The sequence below is a fragment of the Sturnus vulgaris genome, chromosome 15, assembly GCF_052056855.1.
Source record: "Sturnus vulgaris isolate bStuVul1 chromosome 15, bStuVul1.hap1, whole genome shotgun sequence".
In the NCBI taxonomy this organism is placed as follows: domain Eukaryota; kingdom Metazoa; phylum Chordata; class Aves; order Passeriformes; family Sturnidae; genus Sturnus; species Sturnus vulgaris.
Window position 1 is genome coordinate 2,076,850 of NC_142257.1, and position 22,874 is coordinate 2,099,723.

The following is a 22,874-nucleotide window of genomic DNA, read 5'->3' on the forward strand; positions in this document are numbered from 1 at the left end:
ATTTATTAAAAACCCTTCAAAGGATTCACCTTGGGCAGCACAAGAGCCTGGAAGAGGCTCCACCCAAGATGGACCCCCAATCATGAGTTCTCACACTTTTATCAGTTTTGGTCCATTTCCATTTTGGGGTTCATTGTCCAATCCCAGCTCCAGGTTCTGCAGTCCCATCCTCCCAGATTCTCTCCTCCGTTCGCTGCTGTTTGCACTTTTTTTTAATATCAATATCGTTGTGATTAATAATAATTTGCAAAAGTCGATGCTTAAATGCAAGAGCCAACAATTATAAAGTGATTTGTAACACCTTAGTGCCCTCTCTGGGCATCCAGTGGTCCTTCCCTGCAGACCCCTTCACAAATCCCCCTGGTCCTCCTCTCATCTGGGTCCTGGACAGTCTCAGGTACTGTCAAAGACAGGTTTTGGTTAAGAAAGGCAGGAGCCTCTCTTGAAATGGAGAATGTAAACCCCTTCCCTCTAAATTATTATCATTTTGAAATTGAGGAACTCTCAGGCAAAGAAATGGGAATAACAGTTCTTTATGAAGTAAAAAAAAAGATAAAATAAAAATACAGTAATACAAAAAAAGCCCAAACCCAGAGCAGTGTCAGAGTGAGAATCCAAGGTGCCCCCGTCAGTCAGGCAGGGTTGGTGCAGTCCCATTCCATGGTGGCTGCATCCTCCTGCAGTGACAGATGTGGCTCTGCTGGAGCAGGGCTCCTGCACAAGGTGCACTTTTCCTCCAAAGCTGCAGGGATGATGTGCAAGGCTCTGGTTTTCCTCTGGGATCCAGTGGGAAAAGGCTGCTCTGCTGTTCCAAATCTCCCCTTTGATCTGGGTAGGAAATGCTCGGCTCCTGCCCTGGCTGGAGCATCTCCCAATGGGATGATGGAATTTGATCAGCCCTGCCCTGGGACTGCATGGCCATGGACAGGAGAGATCTCCTGGAGGGAGGATGGGCTGTGGGGAAGATAAAAAAAGATAACCTGGATTTTAACAGATGGCCCATGAACAGAAGATATCTCCCCTGGAGATAAGGATGGGAAAGATAAAGAACACTGCAACAGCTGGGTGAACAGCTGGAACATGAACAGCAGAGACACCCACAGAGATCAGGGTCACTGCCACAGCTGGGTTAACAGCTGGAACATGAACAGCAGAGATCCCCACAGAGATCAGGGTCACTGCCACAGCTGGGTTAACAGCTGGAACATGAACAGCAGAGATCCCCCCAGAGATCAGGGTCACTGCCACAGCTGGGTTAACAGATGGTGACACAATTCTTACTTTTGGTCACATCCTGCATTGCAGCCCAAGGCAGGTACCCCCTCAATCACCCTGGGTGGTGGGAGCATCCCAGAGCAATCCCCTTATTGTCAGGAAAATCCACAAACCCCAGAGGTCTATGCCCGAAAAGGAGATACAGGAGTTGTGCAACTTTGTTTGAATAAAGGGAGAGGTCACTGGGGCACAGGCCTGAAGGTTTTCTCTCTCGGGGTTTTGGAGGGCTGTTGGAAAATCCCAGCTCTGAGAGGCATTTTTATAAAATATTTTATTCCATTCTTAGTCTCATTGAAGGGTGAAATCTAAGATGTAAAACTCCACACCATTCTATCAGAAGCCAACTTATTTCCTGGTTACAATACCTTATAAATGTTTTTCAGCCTATTAGCTTTTGCCACACAATGCTGCTAATACTTCCAACACCAATCCCCTATTATTTTACCCCACGTGGTTTTGTCACAATGAATCTTTCACAGTTCTAATTCTCCAAAAGATCTGGGTCTTTTTGCAAGGCCATCATTTGAAACTCGTTTCTAGTTCAATCTCTCTGTCAACAATGTCCCCTCTATTCCATGGCCTTTCTAAGTCAGCACACCTTATCTCAGAGTTTGCATGCACGTGTGAGCTTTCAGTCAGGCTTGGAGAATCCTTTACAAACCCAATTCTCACAGAAGGCACAGCCTCCTTTTATCCCAGACTCCTGGCTGCATGGTGCCCTCTTCCTTTCCCCATTGCTGAGGTACCAGGGAGGAGCAGCCTTCCTGACCTACCTACCCCATATCCCCCTTTGAGTGTCATTTTACCCCAAAATTCAGAACTTCAGGCTGTGTCAGGAGCCAAACTCTCAGGGCTGTGCTGCCCAAAGTCAGCAGAGACACTGAGACCCATTTCAAAGATGTTAACACCCATCCCTTCACCCATTGAATGGTTTGTAGAGACATTTGCTTTCCTCTCATCCCGGTGGAGGACAAGGATTTTTTTTTGAGACTTTTGCGCTTCGTGGAGTTTTTTGGAGGAAGTGCTGTGGTGCTTTGGGTACCTGAGTGCCCCGTGCCTGCTTCATGGGGGATGTAACCGAGGGGACACTCCTGTTTGTGGGGTGGTGACAGATGTAAACGGGGAGTTCTGCCAGGCCAGGGGGATCCCTATCCACGGCTCTGTCCTAAAGGAGAACGTGCTGCAAAGCACAAACCGGGCACCGGGCTGGCCTCGCTCCCCTCCAGTGCCAGCAGGGGCTGGAATGGTCCCGTGTGTCCCGATTATCCTGCAGTGATCCCGGTATTCCGATTATCCTGCAGTGATCCCAGTGCCCAGGTTATCCTACAGTGCTCCCGGTTATCCTACAGTTCTCCCAGTTATCCTACAGTGCTCCCGGTGTCCCGGTTATCTCGTAGCTGTCCCGGTGTCTTGGTCCTATCCTTCAGTTCCCCTCGGTGTCCTGCAGTGCCCCCAGTATCCCGGTTTTTCTGCAGTTCTGGTATCCCGACCGTATCCCGCAGTTCTCCCGGTGTCCTGGTCCTATTCCGCAGTTTTCCCGGTGTCCCGGTCCTATCCTGCAGTTCTCCTGGTTCCCGGTTATCCCATGGTTAACCCGGTTTCCCCAGAAAAAAAACAGTATCCCCGTTTTTCTGCAGTTCTGGTATCCCGACCGTATCCCGCAGCTCTCCCGGTTATCCCGCAGTTCTCCCGGTATCCCAGCTTTATCCCGCAGTTCTCCCGGTGTCCCGGTTACCCGCAATTCTCCCGGTTACCCGCAGTTGTCCCGGTGTCCCGGTTATCCCGCAGTTGTCCCGGTTATCCCGCACTTGTCCCGGTTATCCCATGGTGACCCCGCCTTATCCCGCAGTGCCACCTGCCGCCGGTCCAGCTCCGTTCCCGGCGATCCCGCAGCTCCCGGGATCCCGCAGCTCCCGACTCTTCCCTTTCTGGCCACAGGAACTCTTTGTTCCCGCTGCGTTCTGCCCCCTCTGCTCCTCCTCGGGGTATCTTTTTCCCAGGAAACTGGAGGAGCTGGGCAGGTACCGGGAAGGAACAAACTTCCTGAACTACCTACCCCATATCCGCCCTTGAGTGTCATTTTACCCCAAAATTCAGCAGCTCAGCCTTGTGCAGCCCCTTGGCTGTGTCAGGAGCCAAACTGGGCAGGGGGATGAGCCCAGCGGGGCCACCATGAGCACAGGGGACGCTGCCCTGTCCTACAAACACTCCCACTGCGGCTCTTCAGCCCAGCAGAACCCGCTGCAGGCTCCGTGTTTTGGGGCAGCTGACACAGGAGTGTCCCCAAAACCCCGGGCAGGCCCAGGCTGCTGAGAGGTGGTGGCTGGTGGAGGTTGCTTGGATGGCTCCGGTGTGCAGCAGCAGAAAGTCTCACCTGGCTTGTCCCCATCTCACCTGGCTGCTGGTTTGATCCCTGTCCCTCTCACTGTGCCCCAATCTCACCCCTCTCACACCCCGGGGTGTCCTGGAGCTGCTGGGTATGGTGGCCGTGCCCTGGGGACGGTGCTGACCTGGCACACGGGTCGGTTCTTGTCCCCCCTCCCCGTGCAGGAGCTGACGGTGCCTCGGCAGAGCCCCTGGTGCTGGAGCAGTATGTCGTGGTGGCCGACTACCAGAAGCAGGAGAGCTCGGAGATCAGCCTGTGCGTGGGCCAGGTGGTGGATATCATTGAGAAGAACGAATCAGGTACAGGGAGCTGGGGCTCTGCACAGGGTTCTGGGGCTGCACAGGAGCAGTCCTGTGTTGTCAGTGTTTTCTCAATGCCAGCCAGCCCCCAGGCACCCCACGGGCACGGTGAGCTGAGGTGGGAACGTGGAGGAAGCAGCGTTGGTCTGTGAGTGTGGACGAGGCTGCAGGGCTGATTTCCCCCAGTGCCGTCCACCTTTGTCACTCTCTATTTGTGGTGAAAGTCTTGGCTGGTGTGTCCTGGGGACAAATCACTGTCCTCTGTCACTGGTTTTAGTGACAGACTCTCGTGGTGGAAAAGCCCCCTTGGTGCATTCACAATTCCTGTAGGCAGTAGCCGAGCTCTTCGCTTGCTTCAGAACTTAAACTTGCTCTTAACCTCTGCAAAGGGACTGAGCCATGCTGTGGACCCAGCTCCTGGAGCTTGTGGAGAATTGATTCCCTGAAGCTTACAGAAAATGCTTGTAGGAGGGAGTTAAACCATGAAAATAGATTTTCACATTTTGGAGAGCTGGTCCCCAGAGGATCAGTTGCACCAGCAGCTCTGCTTGAGGACGAGAGAAATGAAAGCAACCCTGAAGCAAATGAAACGATTAGCACAGCCAGCTCAAAAACTGTGGAAAATAATTTATTTATCAAAGATCAGCCCTGCTTTTCCCTCCCATGCAGGTAGCTGATTCCCTCCCTGACAATCTAGTTGTCTTTCTAAATGACTCACTGGGGGGGTTCTGAGGGTAATACTCAGTCTTTATTTTCTCCCCTAAAGACACAAATTGTGCTTTTAATAACGAGCAGCAAGCGTTGGTTTTGATTGGGCACACAGGGGGGCCAGAATTGCTTGTGGCCTCTCTGGAGCTGGCTGGGCTTCCACTGGGAGAGCTGATGTTTTAAATCCTGCATTTGCTCATAGCTTTTCAGTTTTGCTGTTTCCTCAAATGTAAAGAAGGCGAGCGCAGCAGGACTCAGCTATCGATTCACACCCAGGGTATTCATCTCTGCTAATTAGCCCAGGCTTGCTGACCCACACTGAGGGAAAATGAACCATGAAGGGGCAGAAAAAACCGAAAGCAAATGCAGTGGCTGGAGCCATTCAGCTCCCAGAGCCTCGCCTGCTTTTCCTGGGGAGGGAATTACACTTTCAGATGTCACTCAAGCTGTTCTCCTGTGCTTGGCTCTGTTGCTTTGGGGTCACCCCAGCTTCCCGTGGAGATGCAAGAAGGGGTCACAGCCCCCCAGGCACGTGGTTCGGATGGAGAGAGGGAGTTTTTGTCTGGTGTGAGCCTTTGGTTGAGGCTCCTGCTGTTTTCTCCTCAGGCTGGTGGTTTGTGAGCACGTTGGAGGAGCAAGGCTGGGTACCAGCCACCTGCCTGGAGGCCCAGGATGGAGTCCAGGATGAGCTCTCCATGCAGCCTGATGAAGGTAAGAAGCTGCTGGAGGCATCTGCCCCAGCTTTCTCTGCTGGGAGCACTGCATCATCCACCCTGGATGGGGCAGGGCACGATCCTGGGGGAGGAAAAACCCAGGAGCAAAACCTGGGGAAAGGGATGAAACCCCAGGAATGGCCCTGCCTGCCCAGCGCTGCATGGATACACTGCTGGTGTGTCCACTGGCCTTTCTGCTCCTCCACAGAGCTGCCACCTCCAAGGAATGCTCACCCCAGGGCCTCCTTTTGGCCCAGGGAGTTTTTTTACCTGCCCTGGATGGAGGAGGAGCAAAGCCCAGGTCCTTGGGCAATGCGTGTGACCTCAACACAGAACAAAGAGCCCACAGTGAGGGAATAACGAGGTTCCAGCCTTTCCTTGGAGCAAATCCAAAGTGTCCCTGCATAACACATCCTTCCCAGTGACTCGGGGTGCCCAGAGCAGAGCAGCAGCTCAGCTCAGGAGGGGCTCAGCCCCTCGTCTGGGCAGCTGGAGCTGGAGGGGGGCTCAGCCTGGGGAGGGCTCCAGCTGAGCAGAGTCTCTGTGTCAGCCCTGGAGCTGAAGTTGCCACCTCCTTACGTCCTCTCTTGTCGTTCTCCTGCTGCCCCCCATGCTGTTCCCAGTGCCATGGAGGTACTGGTCCCTGCCCAGGCACCTCGGCCGCCGCCGGACCCTTGGGGACTTGTACACCAGTGGATGGGGTCAAGGTGGAGCACACCGAGCATTTCCCGTGCCTGGAGCCTTGTGTGCATGTTGGTTTGCTGTGCATGTGTCACCCCTGCTCCTCAGCCTCCCCTTGTGTGCACGTCCCTCTCCTCTCTCAGCTCTTCCTTCTCACGTTTGGTTTTGGGCTCACAAAGTGCAGCTCCTGCTTTTCCCCAGCAGAATTCTGCCTTAATTCCTGGACTAACCATGAGCCCTGGGCTTGGTGCCTCAAGGTGGGGTCAGGAGGAGAAGTTCTTGCTGGATGTGACAGGGCATTCTCTCTGCTTGGTCTCCTCTGCATGAAGGGGGTGGGAAATCAGACCCTTCCAGAGCTGTGCCACTCCCAGAAGAAAAATCCAGGAAACCCTCATGGTGGGGATACAGAGATGTCCAGAGGGGTGGATTTTGGAGGCAGATTTTTCTAAAAAAAAAAAGGCCTTCACCCTGTTGTGGCACTCACAGGCAATTATTCCCCTGTGTTTCTTCGGAGAGGAAGCTGAGGGAGAGGGGAGGATGGATGGACCCATTTGTCTGACACATCTGCATGGCTTTTAGGATGTTTCTCCTTCCTCCTGAGGGGAAGAACATCCCCATCCCTGCTTAACGTCCCTTGTTGTGGTGGACAGGACATCAGGCTCTTCTCCAGGCTCCCCACATGGCTTTGGCCAATGTCCTGGGGGTTATATGGTGAAGTTCCTGCAGATCTGCTGCTCTGGAGCAGTTTGAGGACACCTCTGTGTTCATGGGGCTGCCCTCTCATACCTGGGGGATTTCTCCCCCCTTACAGAGGACAGTTCCTCTTTAAAGACTCTGAGAATGAAATCTGAGCTGAAGTGGATGCATGGAAGAGCTTCTGTGATGAGTTGTGAAAAGTCTTTAGTCCTAAGGGAGAGGAGAAACTGTTTTAGAGAACCTCTTGGGCCAGAATAGCTCTCCAAAGTTTACATTTCCAAATACATTTCACTGTCATTTCCCTTTGAATGATCATGTAGCTGTGTGTGTTTGCACTTAAATTACAAGAATTACCATTTGTATAAAGCACTTCATAGCGGTTTTTTCAGCTGAGGCCATGTTTCCATCAAACAGCTCCTCCCTGAAACTGCTCTTTCTTTCCAACAGAGGAGAAGTACACGGTTATTTACCCCTACACTGCAAGAGACCAGGATGAAATGAACCTGGACAAAGGGGCTGTGGTGGTGGTGATCCAGAAGAACCTGGAGGGCTGGTGGAAAATCAGGTACTGTCCCAGACACTGCAGGCTGTGGGATGTCCAGCCCCAAGGCAAGCCTGTGAGCAGAGTACCAGAAATTATTTCTCTCCATCCTGACAGATTTGATGTTCAAGCACAGCTTGGGTTGAAAATCTTCGAGATTTTCCTGATTTCCTGTGCTGGCAGGTGGCTGTGCCCTCCAGCAGTGCCAAGGTGTGAGAGCATTGCTGGGGTGTCACATCCTGCTGATGGGGAAAGGCAGGAATGCCCCAGGGCAGGCTGGATCCCCTGGCTCTGGTTGGAGGCTCCTGCAGGGAATGGCCAGGTCTGGGCCAGCTCTGCTGTGTGCAGGCTGTGCTGAGCCAAAGGCCCATCCCAAACTCAGGGCTGTTTCCTGCTGGAAGCTCATTTTCTCTTCTCTGTGGTCAAGCAAACAGCTCAGGGTGGGAGCACACGCTGCAATTTTCTTAACCTTACACTGAACCCGTGCTCCTGGCAGCAGCACAGCCCCACAAACACATGCACTGATGTTTGAGGCACAGCAGAGCTGCTCCAGGAGCTGCAAAGGCAATTACAAGCTCAGGAGTTGGTGCCATCTGAGCGAGGTGGCTGCAGCCCAGCCAGCAGGGAGAGTCTCTGCCATGGCAGGGGCACTTGGATGTGATTTTTCAATCAGATCACGGGGGCTGGTTTCTCTCCTGAACAGATTTAGAGCAGGGAAGGGATCCAGGCTTGTGCTCTCTCCAAACACCAGGTACATCAATCCCAGCAGCAGCCCTCTGGTTTTTCCCTCTGCTTTCCCTGCCAGAGCTCTTCATTCCTGAACTGGTGCCATTGCAGAGGTGAAAACTGGGCTTCACAGCACTCCCAGCCCTTGGCCTGGCTGGGACCAGCCTGTGTGGGAGCATTAATCACCAGGGAGCTCTCCTGGTGCCACGGAGAGCCTGGCAAGCTGCTGCTGCCAGAGCTGGCAGTGCCCTCAGCCAAGGTGTGTGCTGAGCTCTGGGCTCACATCCCTGCTGTGAAGCAGGAACTCTGTGCAGTGACACTGCTGTCCTCGCCTGTGGGAAATGGAAAAGGTAGAAAACTCTCAAAAAGCTGTGGGAAAGCAAATCTCAGAATGGAAGAAGGCAAAAATGCTGAAGATGCAAGGACAAGAAACAATAAGGCTGTGAGCTGTGTGGAGATAGGAAAACGTTAAGCAAAATAGTAGAAATATGTAAGTTTAATAATGAACCTTTATCCATTGCTTTTAAGCTATTAAAACCAAGCATTTTTGAAAGCAAGATGTACACACTGCTTTGATAATTGACCTAAGCAAATACCTGTGAGCTTTTAACAGTATCTTATTGGCTAGAAATCTTTTAAAAAGATTTAATAATGAAGAGAATTTTGTTTTGTTTGGCTGTTGTTGTCACAGTGAGGGCTTTCACCATCTCCTGTGCCTCACTCTGCAAAATGAGGCTGATGACACTTAACAGAATAAAAGCTCTAAAGAAAAGCCAAACCTTCAGCTCCACCCCATTATTGCTGTATATAAAATGTATATAATACCATAATAACAGATCCAACACTTACCCCACAGGTACCAGGGCCAGGAGGGCTGGGCCCCTGCCTCCTACCTCAGGAAGGGCAATGGAGATGTGCTCCCACCCAAGCTGGGCTCGGGCTCCTCGGCTCACTCGAGTGCCCTGGAGCTGGATGGCATCTCCAGGCAGCAGGGGCTGGCCAGCAGGGACAAGGACGGGCTGGGGGGCCAGAGGGACGGGAGGCTCGAGAGCCGGCCCCTGGCCAGTGCTGACATCCGACGCAGTAAGTGTGGGGCAGGACTGGGGGGCTCCAAACTGCCTCAGGTGGGCTCCAAACTCACAGAGAGCAGGTTAAGATGGGATATTGGGAAGAAATCCTTCCCTGTGAGAGTGCCCAGAGAAGCTGTGGCTGTCCCTGGATCCCTGAAAGTGTCCAAGGCCAGGTTGGACAGAGCTTGGAGCCACCTGGGATAGTGGAAGGTGTCCCTGCACATGGCAGGATTTGGAATGGGATGGGCTTTGAGATTTCTTCCAACCCAGGCAATTCCATGATTCTGGGATTCTGTGATCTTAACCCCTTTGCAGGCCAGATCCTCTGGGTCAGTCCTGCAATGCAAAAGTAATTTAATGTGGTTACCTCAGCTGCATTTCCCAGGAGAACCTGAAAGCTGGGGTACCCTTGAGACCTGGGTGACCTGTGGCACTCAGGATTCTGAGGAGCTGATGGGATCAGGATTCTGAGGAGCTGATGGGTTCTGGACTGATGGGATCAGGATTCTGAGGAGCTGATGGGTTCTGGGCTGATGGGATCAGGATTCTGGGCTGATGGGATCAGGATTCTGAGGAGCTGATGGGTTCTGGACTGATGGGATCAGGATTCTGAGGAGCTGATGGGTTCTGGGCTGATGGGATCAGGATTCTGGGCTGATGGGATCAGGATTCTGAGGAGCTGATGAGTTCTGGGCTGATGGATTCTGGGCTAATGAGATCAAGATTCTGAACTGATGGATTCTGGGCTGATGGGCTCCTCCTTCAGGTTCCTTTCCCCTGGGACAGGTTTAGTCCTTGCCTTTCTGTTTTGTCTCTCACATGTCTTTTATGAACACATGCTCAAAAGCCAGAAACTCAAGAGCATCTGGAATTCTTCCTCCACAGAGTCACCAAAGATGAGGCAGAGGCCACCTCCTCGCCGAGACCTCACCATAGTAAGTGCCAGCTGGTGTGGGAGGGCAGCAGGGACACAGGGGGAGGGAGGGGAGCACTGCAGGGAGCTCTGGTCACTGGTTGGGATCTTGTCCCCGTGGATGTGGTGTCACACACAAACACACTGATGGGTTTTCTGTTTTCCTGTCACAGCCCCGTGGTTTGAACCTGCCCAAGCCTCCTGTCCCCCCTCAAGTTGAAGAGGAGTATTACACCATTGCTGACTTCCAGACCACCATCCCTGATGGCATCAGCTTCCAGGCTGGGATGAAAGTAGAGGTGAGACTGTCACCTTCCCTTGACACATCTTCACTTCAGGGCAGTGCTCCTGGCTCCCATTGCCCTGGGACCTGTTTCAGGCCAGGGAGATCTGCTCCCCATGGTGCTCTGGCTGCAAACCAGGCATGGTTTGGTCTCTGTTAATATTCCAGACTCTGAGAGTGGGATAAAAACCTGTAGGAGCTCAAGGGACTTTGGCCCCACACTGCTCTTGGTGGCCTCCTGTCCCCCAGGTGTGAGTGCTCTGTTTGAATGGAAAATAAACCCACACCACAAACAGGGTCAGAGATGGAAGCTTTTCCTCTTAGTTAGACCAGGTGTAAAATTGAAAACCCTTCCAAAATTCCTGGCACACCCTCTTTGCTGGCAGAACCCCTCCTGGAGATAGGATTTTGCTTTTTCTGTGTGTGGATGTGATTTCCCCCTCTCTAAGAGGATTTTTCCTTCAGGGCTGCCCCACGGAGCCCCTCCCAGGCCCCATCCCTGTTCCTGGGCCTGCAGGGATGTTGGGATCACAGGGGATGCTGCTGTGGCTCCAATGCTGTGGAACAATGTGGTTCATTGCTCCAACAGTGCCACGCTGTGGCCACCGCCAGCACCCGGCACCCTGCTCAGGAGGGACAGAGACAGCTCAGCAGCTTTTCCTCATCCCTCTTCCTCCCCTGGCAGCCAGGAGCAGGTGCCTCTCCCCTTAGGATGCCACTCCTGGGATTCCTTGGCTTTTGGCCATGTGTCACCCTGCCATCATTTCCAAGACCCTTGAGCACAGAGCAGCTGTCTGAGGTCTCCTTTCTCCCCTGGCAGGTTATTGAGAAGAACCTGAGTGGCTGGTGGTACATCCAGATCGAGGAGAAGGAAGGCTGGGCCCCTGCCACCTTCATTGATAAGTACAAGAAAACCAGCAATGCCTCCAGGCCCAATTTCCTGGCTCCCCTTCCCAACGAGCTGGCGCAGCTGCGGCTCGGTGACACCGATGGCAGTGCCAGCGAGGAGGGGACAGGGCCCTGCCGACCTCTGCCAGAGGCTCCTCCCAACGGCATGGACTGTGCTGGCAGGTGGGGCAAGGACTGGAAGGGGAAGGAGGCTCCTGACAGCGGGGACCTGTCCTTTGCTGGGGGCTACGAGGAGATCTCGGACCGCGACACGGAGGAGAAGCCCAGCCTCCCACCCAGGAAGGAATCCATCATTAAATCAGAAGGGGAGTTACTGGAGAGGCAGAGACCTCCCCCCAAGCCCCCAGGCATGATTTTGCCCATGATCCCACCCAAGCAGTCGGCAGCCCCCAAGGACAGCAAGAAGCCAGAGCTCAAAGCGGAGAAGGGCAAACTCTTCCAGCTGAAAAACGAGATGGGGCTGGAATGTGGACACAAGGTGTCGGCCAAGGAGGTGAAGAAGCCAAACCTTCGGCCCATTGTCAAGCCAACCAAGCCAAAAGCTGAGCCCGTGGAGGACAAACCTGAGCCCATCACCCAGAACCCGTTCTTGAAGTCCAGACCTCAGATCAGGCCTAAACCCGCTGCGTCCCCCCGGGCTGAGCCAGCCCCAGCCGATGACAAACTGGACATTTGCAGCCTGCGGAGCAAGCTGAGACCTGCCAAGTGCCCAGAGAAGCCCTTGGAGCAGGAGTGCAGTGGGGAAAGCTCCTTCAGCAGTGCCGTGCTCTCCCCGGAGCCTTGCGGGAGGTTTCCGGAGCGGCCGGGCACGGAGAGCAAAGCCCTGCCCAAACTGGACGGTGCCCCCAAAGAGGCACTGCCCAAATCTCCCCTGGGCCCAGCAAGCCCCCCCTGTGCCAGGGACGCCCCTCTGCAGCGCCCTGTGGTGCCACCTCGCAGGCCACCCCCTCCCAAAAAGATTGGGGCTCCTGCCTGCGTCCCCAGCGAGCCCAGAGCCCCAGCACGGGAAGCTCCCGAGGTCAGACCCTCTGCAGTGCCAGGGAGGCCCATGCTGGTCCCTCCCAAAGCCAAACCCTTCCTCTCTGCCTCCGTGCAAGACGAAGCCAAAGCCAGAAGCAGCATAAACCCAAAGGTCATCTCCAAAGCCGTGGAGAGAGGCGAGGCCAAGGAGAGAAGCTCAGCCCCCATCTCCAGCCAGGACATCTCCAGGGAAGCTCTCTACGTGGCAGTGGCGGATTTTGAAGGTGACGAGGAGACCAACAGCTTCAGGGAGGGGACTCTGTTTGAAGTTCGTGAGAAGAACAGCAGTGGCTGGTGGTTCTGCAAGGTCCTGGCTGGGGGCCCGTGCTGGGAGGGCTGGATCCCTTCCAATTACCTGAGGAAGAAGCCATAGCCACTCCTCAGCCTGCGTGGCCAGAAGGCTCCCTGGTCTCCCACCTGAGTATTTAATGAGCAGATTAATTTATAGTTGTCTGTAAGGCTGGCTTTCAAAGAAGAGATGATAATAATTGAGATTCCCACTCCTCTCAGCAGCAGCTGGAGGAAGCAGCTCAGCCTCCCCTGCCCACACCCCTGTGCTCCCACCCCTCCTCCTCCTCACATTCCCCAAAGGACTCGGCTCCCTGTGGTTCTCTGTGTTTGGGAGATGGACCTCGAGTGGCATTTTGGCACCTCAGTGGTGAATTGGAGAGAAATCCAGCAGCAGCCAGGTGGAGTGGTACCAGTGAAGGAAATCACAGAAGGATTTGCCTTTCCCTGAAGCTCAGGGTCACAGTCAAGAGTTGCAGGACATGTTTCTTAGTCCAGGGGTGTAGCAGAGCCACGGGGAATGTGGCAAAAAGGAGAAATGATTGCTGAGAACAGGTTCCTGTAGCTCTGTCTCTGGTTAAGAGCTGTGCCTGCACAGGGATCATCCCTTGGTCCTTCCCTGCTCTACGATGACAAGTGTTAACTTCAACATCCTCCTGGTGGGAAAAAAAAAAAAAAAAAAGGGAAAAATCCACCCTCATTGAACATCTCCTGTCTGTGCTGGTCCAGGACAGCTCTCAGGCTTCTCCCCTGCAGTTCTGCAACCAAACATCAGAGGGGTTCTGCTGCCGGAGCTGAGGAATTCTATGCAAGGCACAGAGGACCAGAACGACCCCAAAAACCCTGGAAAAAGGGATGCTTTGCTCTCGTCCCCACACAGACTGCCCTCCCTGTTGGACTAGGAGGGGATCACCCCTCCCCAGGACCCACGGAGCTCCCCGGGCTGGCTCAGCAGCCGGGAGCTGGGTCCTTCCCTCGGTGCTGATATTACCAAGTGCAATCCAGAATGGGGGAGCTCAGCTCCTCGTCACCACCAGTTCTGAGGTGTGTCTGGTGCTCAGGGGCTGCCTGCTGTCATTGTCACCCCACCTGCCTGTCCTTGCAGTTCACCCTGGCTCGGAGGGGCTTCTGGGCAAGCAGAGCCTGGGTTTTTTTTTTCCATGCTGACATTCCTGCCTTGCCCTCAGTGCTGCTCATCCCAGCAGGAGGATGAGTGTGGATGAGCTGTTGTTCCCCACTGCTGCTTTTTTTCCTTTCTGTCTTTGGCTATTTGCAGCTTCAGGGCCACGTTTGTCTCCAGAAGAGCTTTAAACCTGGATGTCTGTGGGTTTCACAGAGCCACAGAATTGCTGGGGCTGGAAGGGACCTCTGGAGCTCATCCAGTCCAGCCCCCCCTGCCAAAGCAAGGTCAGGTTTGGTGTTTACCAAGCCCTGTTTGCCCTCTCTGGTCTAATTACAACTGTGAGCAATGCAGCCACATTGTTTTGCTGCTGAAAATAATGACGGTTTTCCCTCTCATTTGAGGCTGGCTGAATTGAGCCAGATCCCCCAGATTCTCACTTCCTTCTCTGTCCCATATTTTCCACTCTGGGAATGTGGAGTTAAAGATCCCTCTGTGTGCACACAGAAAAAAAAAACTCTGCAGCCTCTGGCCAGGATCATTCTGGCAGGGTGAGGGGGCACATTGATCTGATAGAAAAATCCTGACCATCCTCACATCCAGAAGCCCCAAAATTTCATTTTTAGCCGTGGGAATTCGCGCACCCCGGTGTGTGGCTGATTCCTCTCCCTCCCACCTGCAGTTTTCTCACATCAGCCCCTGATGGGGCTGACTCACCTGAGCTGGCAAAAAGCACCGAATTTGCAACCCAAAGCAATAGCAGAGCTCCTTGCTGGCACATCGGGAGGTGTTGATGTGCTCCTGGCAGAGCTGCAGGGTGGGTTGAGACAGCGCTGCCTCACTCCAGTCAATCCCTTCTGCTTTGGGAAGGACTGGGGACAGGATGAGTTAATCCAGAGCTGCTCCACAGCCAAATCCAGCTCCCAGGGTATCCGGGAAGGGCTGGACCTGTAATCCCTGTGTCCCTGCTCTTGACACAGGGTGTGTGTCCTTTCCCTGTGCACCGTGTCCTTGCTCTGCCTTTGCTGAATGTCCTTTTCATCTCAGCGGTGTCTCAGAGACCTCAGTGCCCTGGCAGTCCTCAGAGAGGGCTGTGCTTTTTGTGTGGCCTCTAAACGAGGGCTCTTCCCTCTCCCCTCCCAGCCTGAGCCTCGGAACTGGTCGTGCTCCGTTTTCCTGACACAAGTACTGTATTTCTGTATTTGACAGGATCGCTCCCTTCTTCCCAAAGAGCTTCCAAGAGGGAGTGGCCCGCTGGGATCACCCTCAGGAGGTGCCCACACCTGCAGCCTTACCCCTTTCTCCTGTTTGCCAAGGGGCCAAGCTCCTGTGGGGAAGATGCCAGGAGCCACTGGGCTGCCAGGGCTTTGTCCCCCGTCTGATTTGTGCCCCTGTGCCCCAAGCCAGGCTGCCTCTCCTCCCTGCACCTCCCTGCTACCTCGTGAGGAGGAGGAGGGTGGCCAAAAGCACCCCAAACTCGGGGGTACCCCCTCCCAGAGCAGCCCTGAGGTTGTGGCAGGGGGGGCACTGCTGTGGCTTGGGGCCCAGGATTTGGGGACAGGCTGGGCTGGGCACATCCTGGGTGGGCATCAGCCCCTGCCAGGCTCCCAAAGCCCAATTGTTTGTCCATGTGTGTCTGTATTATGTAATATGTATAAATCTCCATTACTGGGGGTGGGAGGGGGGCAGCAGAAGGTAGATGTAGCTGTGTCCATGCCCTGTCTATACCTTCACCTTTAAGGGATGGATTTTTTTTTTTTTTATTTGCTGGGTTTTGGGGTTGTTTGGTTTGGGGTTTTTTTGTTTGTTTGTTTGTTTGTTTTTTTTCTTTAGTTTTCTTTTTTTTTTTTTTTTTTTTAAGAAATAAAAAGAAACTGCTTGACTGGTTTCAAGCACCCTGGTGAACCTGTGTGTATGGCTGGTGCAATTCTGGGCTGCAAACTGGGGTGTCCAGAGCTGCTTTGGGGTCTGTCTGTCCATCCATCCTGGCAGGGAGGCTCATGGGGACCCTGAGGACCCTGACAGCTCCTTGTGTCTTCCTTGGTGCCCAAACTTTATATCCCAACAAATGGGGCAGTGCAGTGTGGAGGTTTAAACCAGCAGAGTTTGGTGATTTTGGGGATGTGCAGAGAGAGAGAAGGAGGCACTGCCAGTCCTGAGGGCCTTTGGGGGTTCTGGGTGGCCAGGGATAAAGTTTTATCTTTATCTGGGGATAAAGTGAGGCAGCAGAGTGTCCAAAAAAGCATTTTGGTAGAAATTGTCAGGCTCCTTCAGCACCCAGAGTGAGTGAGGGGTTTGTGTGAACACCCAGCTCTGGCAGGGCAGAATTGTGAATTAATTTTTCCACTCCACATGAAGGAAAAAGGAAAAGGGAAAAGGAAAGGGAAAGGAAAAGGAAACAGGAAAAAGGATGAGGAAATAGGAAAGGGGGAAAGGAAAGGGAAAGGCAAGAGGAAAAGGAAACAGGAAAAAGGAAAGGAAAAAAGAAAGGGAGAAGGGAAGGGGAAAAGGGAAGAGGGAATGGAAAAGAGGAAGGAAACAGAAAATGGGAAAAAAAGGAAAAATTTTAAAAATTAAAATGACAATCAGCCCTCCTGCATCACCCCTGGGCCACAGCCCCTGCAGGGCACAGGAGGGGGCCAGGCTGGAGCTGCTTTGCCTGAGATTGGATAAGAAATCCGGGGCTCTTTGTGAGGGCCACCAAACCCTTTCACCTCTGTAGCCCTGAAATGCATCCTTGTCCCCCAAATTTCCTGGGTTAAACGAGCCAGCAAAGCCTCCCAGCCCATGGAGGGAGTGAGCAGTGACTCCCAGGAGCAAAGCAAAGCTCAGGAAAAGTTTGTAAAGTGTCTTTTTTTATTATTTGTTTTATTTTGGGAGCCCCTGCCCCTCCGGATCAGTCTTGCCCCCCTCAGCTCAAACTCTTAGAAGCGCTCCAGAGCACTCTGTACAAGCCAAAGGTTTATTTGTTTCATAAACAAGTCAAATTATATTCATGGAAAACAGGTAAAATGACAAAAGGAAAACACACAGCACTGAACACTATAGAGCACTGACATGTAGAGGTGCAGCCCCTCCCTCGTGCGATGCCCTCCCTCCCCAGGCCCCCCAAAATTTTGCTTGAAAAGCCTAATACAGAGTTCCAAAATCTGCTTCAGCTTCAACAAGATAATACAGGTCACAGTATTGAATCATAAAGGGAACGACAAGAGAGGAACTGCCTCAGAAAGGGGGAGAGGTAAAAGAGTTCCCCCATCTTTTCCTTTTCTTCCTTTTTTTTTTTTCTCTTAAATTTTCAAACAAAGGTTAAGGAGGAGAGGAGGGGAAAATCCATGGAAATAAACACTTTTTCACTCATATATATATATATGTATGCATATATATATATATATATAAAGCTGGATTCTCAGTGAACACAAAATTCTATAAAACTACCATTGATCTGTGTTGGTTTTCTCCCCCCATCTTTTTTTTTTTTTTCTTTTTAAAAGTTGCTTTAAAAAGGATAAAAAGTGCACAGACACCTTTATAAGGCACAAACAGATCTTCTGTACAAATCATATATCATTGGACTGTTTAAAAAAAATAGCAATACGAATAATAACAATGAAATCTGTAAGAGGCTACCTTTTCCTGGAAATATTTAATTTTTTTTTATTTTATTTTTTGAGGCCTATTTTGGAAAATTCCTGTTGCTCTTGGACAGGCAGGACCACAAGTCCACTGCTCTCCCATCCCACTCGTTTCTTCCCTTGCTGGCCTCACTGGGTGCTGCCCCTTCTTGCAAACTGGTTTTGGCTGCTACAGCAAAAATTCAGCCTCTGCAACGAGTCCTGAACAGCTCCTGGCATGGATTTGGTGTTTCTCCTTGCTGGCTTAAAAATACAAAACAGAGCTACACCAAAAAAAAAACAAACAACCAAAAATAACCCACCCAGGCTGCACCCACCCTGCTGATGGAGGCACCCCTGAATCTGGGACAGCAACTCCTGATCCAGGCTGGGAATTCCCACAGATTTCCTTGAATTCCTCCCCATGGAAAAGCTTCCCAAGGCTGGCAGTGCCCAGGCAGGTGCTGACACACCCCTGGCACCCTCGGTGCTGTGCCCAGTGGCCACAGCTGGACCTGGATCTGCCCACGTGGGGCTGGGAGATCCCTGGGAATGCAAAGCCTGTGGTCCCTGGGGTGGGGGACAGCTGGGAGGTGCAGGAAAGCTCCAGGGACAGGGATTGGGATTGGGATTGTGCCCTGGCTCCTCCTCGGGGACAGGTGGGAGGGAAAGGTGCAGTGGCTCTGCTGAGGGTGGTGGCACAGCCAGTGCCATCAGCCAGGGCTCCAAAAAGGGTTCTGCAAAGTTTGTGCCAGGCTCAGAGGTCTCACTCCACAGCAGCCTCTCACTGATACACTCAATAAAAATGTTCATCAGCTCTCCAAGGCAAAAAAAAAAAAAACAAAAGGTTTCTGTGTGCCCTGTGAGCTCCCTGCTGTGGGAGAAGGATGAGCGGGGTGTGCCCTCCCTGATGGCAGCGTGGCACAGGGCTGGCACAGGGCTGGCACAGGGCTGGTACAGCCCAGTTCCCAAACCCAGCTCTCCTGGCACAGCCAAACCACCTGGGCAGCAGCACCACGCACCCACAGCCTTGGGGGAGAGAGGGAACAGCCACACATCCCTCTGTGCCCAGAAGCCCTGAAATGTACAGCAGTTATTTATTATTCTATTTTTTCCCCTTTTTCCAGACTCAAATGTGGTAATTGGTAATTGCACCTTTCTGAAAAGCTGTTCTCACGCACTGGGTAGCACATGGTCACTACAGTGACAGCTCCTCTCATCCTCCCATTTCCATCTTTTTTTCCCCCTCTTTATGAGCCTGGAGCAGCTGGAAACTGGCCAGGCTCGGGCTGAAGGACAGGATAGAGGCTGTGCATGGGCAGAGGACGGAGACTGGAGGGCAGCAGGGAGGAGGATGCTGAGCTCCTCACACCAGGTGCTGCCTGTAGCTGACATTACACCCAAAACCCATTTACCTTTTATTTCCCACCATCTAATTCAGCCTCAGAGCCTTGTTCTTTCCTCCTAAGTAAAGCCAAGTGGGATAGTCCCTGTTTTTCTCAACAAGGTCTCAGCTACAGTTGAGACCCAGCGTGCAGACAGCTGTGCTGGGACACCTGCAAAGGCTGGAGAGAGAACAGGTAAAAACCAGCACATACAGTCCCCAGAAATAAAGGTGAGCCTGATGGCGACTGGGTCAGAAATGAATTTCTCACCAGAGCCTCCAAAAGGGAGGAAGGCTGAGCCCTGCCATGGCAGTGGCTGCAGGGAAGGTGTGGCACAGGTGACAGGACAGGGTGACACAGCCGTGCCAGGAGGGCAGAGCAAAGAGCAGGGGGTGTGCCTGGAGGTGACAAACCCCAGCACTGCAGTGTGCCCATCCAAACACCCCTGTGGTCCACAGGCTGCAGTTTATGGCTTCAGAAGGCAGCAGGGCAGTGCCTGGGCTGCCCCTCATGGCTCTGCTTGGACTCGTGCTCCTCACTGCTACCCCAGAGCAGCTCCCTGGGTCCCAGCCTCCATGGCCAGAAGTCCCTGTGCTGCCACAGAAGGAAAAATCTGCTTTATCTAAGCCCAGAGCAGCTCCTCCATGTCCCCACGAGCCTGTTCATGGGGACAGAACCCCAATAAGTGACAGTTTGGCCTGAGCTAGCTCTCCTTACATTTCCAGATCACTTCTGTCCACTCTGAACCCTCCCGCTGGGTTCAAAAACTCGTCCAAAACTCATCCCAGTTTTGCTCCATCACAGCACAAGCCCCTGGCAGCAGCAGCAGCCCAGAGCTGTCAGGTTTTAGGGTCAGGAAGCCCAGTGGCACCTGGCACTGCCCAAGTGGCAACCTCCCCACGCCAAGCCGTGCCACGGCGAGCCTCCCCCGCGGCAGGAGGAGGGAAAAAAAAGAGCCTTTGCACGGGAAATTTCTCATTGGCAGCTGGCTCGGGTCCTGGATCAGCCTGGCCAGCACAATCCTCAGCTTTGCTCCCTGAATTGTGCCCTAGCAGTCAAATAAGGAAACACAGATAACGAGCCACTTTGATAACGACTGACCAGCACGATAACCCATAAGCAGGGACGGAAAGGCGTGTGTTGCTAGCGGCGTTTCCCCCTTCCTGCAGCCCCCGACGGGCGCTACGGGCGGTAGATTTTAATCACATCTTTGATCACCCTTCTGCAGATGGGGCAGCAGGCGTTGAGCTGCTTCTTCAGCTTAAGACCGCAGGTGTTGCAGAGGCACATGTGTCCGCAGGTGTAGATCACCGTGTCCACCTCGCTGTCGAAGCACACGGTGCACTCCCCGTTCTTGCTGCTCGATGGCTCCGGAGGGGAGAAGACAGGAGAGATGGGGGGGCTCAAAGGGGAGCTGGGGGCAGTCACTGCAAAAAAAAGAGGAAGGGGGAATGAAAGCTGACGCTGTGTAACACTCCTAAATTCGTTTTTAAGGGCTCTCCTCAATCGTTGCCCGGTTCTCTGGCTGAATGAATCCCACTGTTCCAACCTGCAGCAGTCACAGGTCTGGGCAGAGCCTGTTATCCCTTTTCTACACACGGGGCAGGTGCCACATCCACACGTTTTTTGAACATTTGTAGGGATGATGATTCCACCGTTCCCTGAGTGGTTTGTTTGCTACCTGACCACCCTTTCCATAAAGAGTTTATTCCTTATATTCAAATTAAACCACTCCTGCTGCAACTAGATGCTGTTTCCTCCTATCCTGTCCCTGCTCCCTGGAGCACATCCCAAATCCCCCCTGGCTGTCCCCTCCTGTCAGGGAGCCTCCTTTTCTCCAGGCTGAGCCCCTTCCCAGCTCCCTCAGCCCCTCCTGGGGCTCCAGACCTTTCTCTGGACACACTCCATGTCTTACTCATCACGAGTGGCCCAGAATTGGCACAAGCTTCGAGGTGCAGCCTCAGCAGTGCCAGCACAGGGGACAATCCCTGTCCTGCTCCTGCTGGCCACAACCAATGCACAGCCCTTCTTCAGGCCATGAAAACCTTCCCAGCACTGTGTTTTCTTCCCATTCCTTCTGCTGGCCTGGCAGGAGAGGTAACCCTGCCCCAGGAGCTGGTGACTGTCCTTACCCAGCGAGGACTCGGAGGCTGATGAGGATCTGTTGACGCTGAAGGCCATGTCCGAGTCACTGTCATACTGGGAGCCACCGGGGGATCCTGAGGGAGACACCGTCCCTGGGCTGGACTGCACCGTGCCTGGGAACACAGGAGAGAGCTGAGCCCACACAGGGGCACCCCAAACCCTGGACAGAGCCCCCAGACAGGTGACACCCAAACCCTGGGCAAATCCTTCAGCCTGCTGACACCCCAAACTCTGGACAGAGCCCCCAACCTGCTGACACCCCAACCCTGTGCAAAATCCTCAGCCTGCTGACACCCCAAACCCTGGGCAAAACCCTCAGCCTGCTGATACCCCAAACCCTGACCAGAGCCCCCAGCCTGCTGACACCCCAAACCCTGACCAGAGCCTCCTGCCACCCCACCTGCACAGGGGCTGCACAGAGTTAATGCTGCCCCTTGGTAACCACACAGGGCAAGATTCTGGATGTGACCCCAGGGTGTGCACTCGTTATTCCTTTGTATGATTCCTGTTCAGCTTCAGCAAGCACCAGGTTATCCAATATTTGCCTTTCCACTTCCCCACTCTCCCCAGCAGAAGTGGGCTCCAGCTGTCTCACTGTCAGCTGGGAAAGGCCATTGCTCTGGATGGAGAAAACCTGCTTTACAAAGTCATTAACATCTGCTTTTCCGATGGAATCCTTAACAGGAGGAAAGCAGAAAGGCTGGAGCTGGTCACCAGCAATGGATCAGAAGTGCCAGCTGATCCCTGTGCTGTGGCAGTGCTTCAGGAGCAATTACTGTCCATGCTTAAACCAGAGCTGGGCTCACAAAAATCACCATCCTTACCAAGGCAGTTTAATACCTGTTGGCTGGAATAGGGAGTTTATAAAGAATCCCCTCTAAAATCAAACCTACTGAAAAACAGCTGCTCCCCACAACCATCCTTGTTTATAAAAAATCTCTTCTAAAATCAAACCCACTGAAAGAGTTGCCCCCATAATCATCCCTGTTTATAAAGAATCCCTTCTAAAATCAAACCTACTGAAAAACAGCTGCTCCCCACAACCATCCCTGTTTATAAAGAATCCCTTAGAAAATCAAACCCACTGAAAAACAGCTGCCCCCCCCCCAGCCATCCCTGCCTGCTGGTTTTATCTCTCAAGTCTCATCCTTTCCTGGGGGAATCACAGAGGCTGCACACATCTCTGTGACAAGGCTCCACGTTTTGTCACTCTTGTTTGCAAACGCAAGGAGCTGCATCCTCACACCAGTGAGCACTGAGTGCAAACCCAGAGCTCTGATTCTGACCCAGGCAACTTCCCCAAGCCAGGTGCTCTCTTGGCTGCACTTACCCAGGATTTTGAGCTGGTTGATCACTCCGTGGATTGTAAAAAACACCCAGAGGGACTGAGAGGTGTCCACACACATGAGCATGCCCCGGCTGGCACCGTTGACCCCGTGGTGCACCTCTCCATTGGGCAGGACCATGAAGCTGAGGATGTCACCATTATTGAGGACAGGGAACGCCCGATAAACCACCCAGTACTCCTTACGGTCCAGGAGAAAATCCGGATCCGCCGGGAGCTCGTTTGTCCGCAAAGTGCTCGGATCACAAGAGGTGATGCCGAACGACAGCGCCCCGTAGTAGGGCAGCCCCAGGTGTCCCACTTCCACAAAGAGGCTCTCCCCGATGTGCAAAGGCCGGTCAGAGAACACCAAAGTCCTATTGCTCTCCTGCCAGTTGGTGCAGGCCACCATCCTGTCCTGGGAGAAGGTGACGTCGGGGCCGCGCGTGGGGTGGAAGCGCAGGTCGGTGTCCAGGAACGCCGGCACCCCCTGGCCGTGCTGCCGCCGGTTGGGGCAGCAGGGGATGATGTGGTTGTCAGTCCCAAGTCCTGGCACCCGGCTCAGGTTTAGGTTTGCAATTTTGGCCACCACTTGGTTGTTCTCGAGCTCGTTGTTGTTGAAGTTGGCCGAGTCGTGGTTGCTCTGGGGAAGGCAGGTGCTGAGCCGGGCGGTGCTGAGCCGGGCAGTGGTCATGGTCTCTGCAAACATGCTGTCTGTGAGAGAAACCTGGCGGTTAGTCAAGAGAAAACTGCCTGCTTTTGTGCTTACAGTGATTATTGC

At 53.3% G+C, this 22,874-nt stretch overlaps 2 protein-coding genes across 5 annotated transcripts in view; one reads left to right on the plus strand and one right to left on the minus strand.

The window, feature by feature from the left end:
• The window catches only part of SH3PXD2B (SH3 and PX domains 2B), a 68,240-nt gene extending 52,770 nt beyond the window's left edge, over positions 1 to 15,470 (plus strand). The window contains exons 8-15 of one of the 4 annotated variants that reach the window (XM_088173506.1): positions 3,826 to 3,960; positions 5,275 to 5,379; positions 6,005 to 6,088; positions 7,206 to 7,323; positions 8,882 to 9,108; positions 9,981 to 10,030; positions 10,182 to 10,307; positions 11,112 to 15,470. In XM_088173506.1, the coding sequence (XP_088029632.1) occupies positions 3,826 to 3,960; positions 5,275 to 5,379; positions 6,005 to 6,088; positions 7,206 to 7,323; positions 8,882 to 9,108; positions 9,981 to 10,030; positions 10,182 to 10,307; positions 11,112 to 12,593 (2,327 nt within the window). In that variant the 3' untranslated portion in view covers positions 12,594 to 15,470. The remainder of the gene's footprint in view (positions 1 to 3,825; positions 3,961 to 5,274; positions 5,380 to 6,004; positions 6,089 to 7,205; positions 7,324 to 8,881; positions 9,109 to 9,980; positions 10,031 to 10,181; positions 10,308 to 11,111) is intronic. The other 3 variants (XM_088173505.1, XM_014891197.2, XM_014891198.2) reach the window with 3 other exon arrangements.
• Positions 15,471 to 16,571: 1,101 nt separating this feature from the next.
• Positions 16,572 to 22,874, minus strand: part of NEURL1B (neuralized E3 ubiquitin protein ligase 1B) — a 35,372-nt gene continuing 29,069 nt past the window's right edge. Inside the window, exons 3-5 of the mRNA XM_014891191.2 lie at positions 22,100 to 22,807; positions 20,757 to 20,882; positions 16,572 to 20,051 (exon numbers count right to left, since the gene is read on the minus strand). Coding sequence (XP_014746677.2) covers positions 19,807 to 20,051; positions 20,757 to 20,882; positions 22,100 to 22,807 — 1,079 coding nt within the window. The 3' untranslated portion in view covers positions 16,572 to 19,806. The remainder of the gene's footprint in view (positions 20,052 to 20,756; positions 20,883 to 22,099; positions 22,808 to 22,874) is intronic.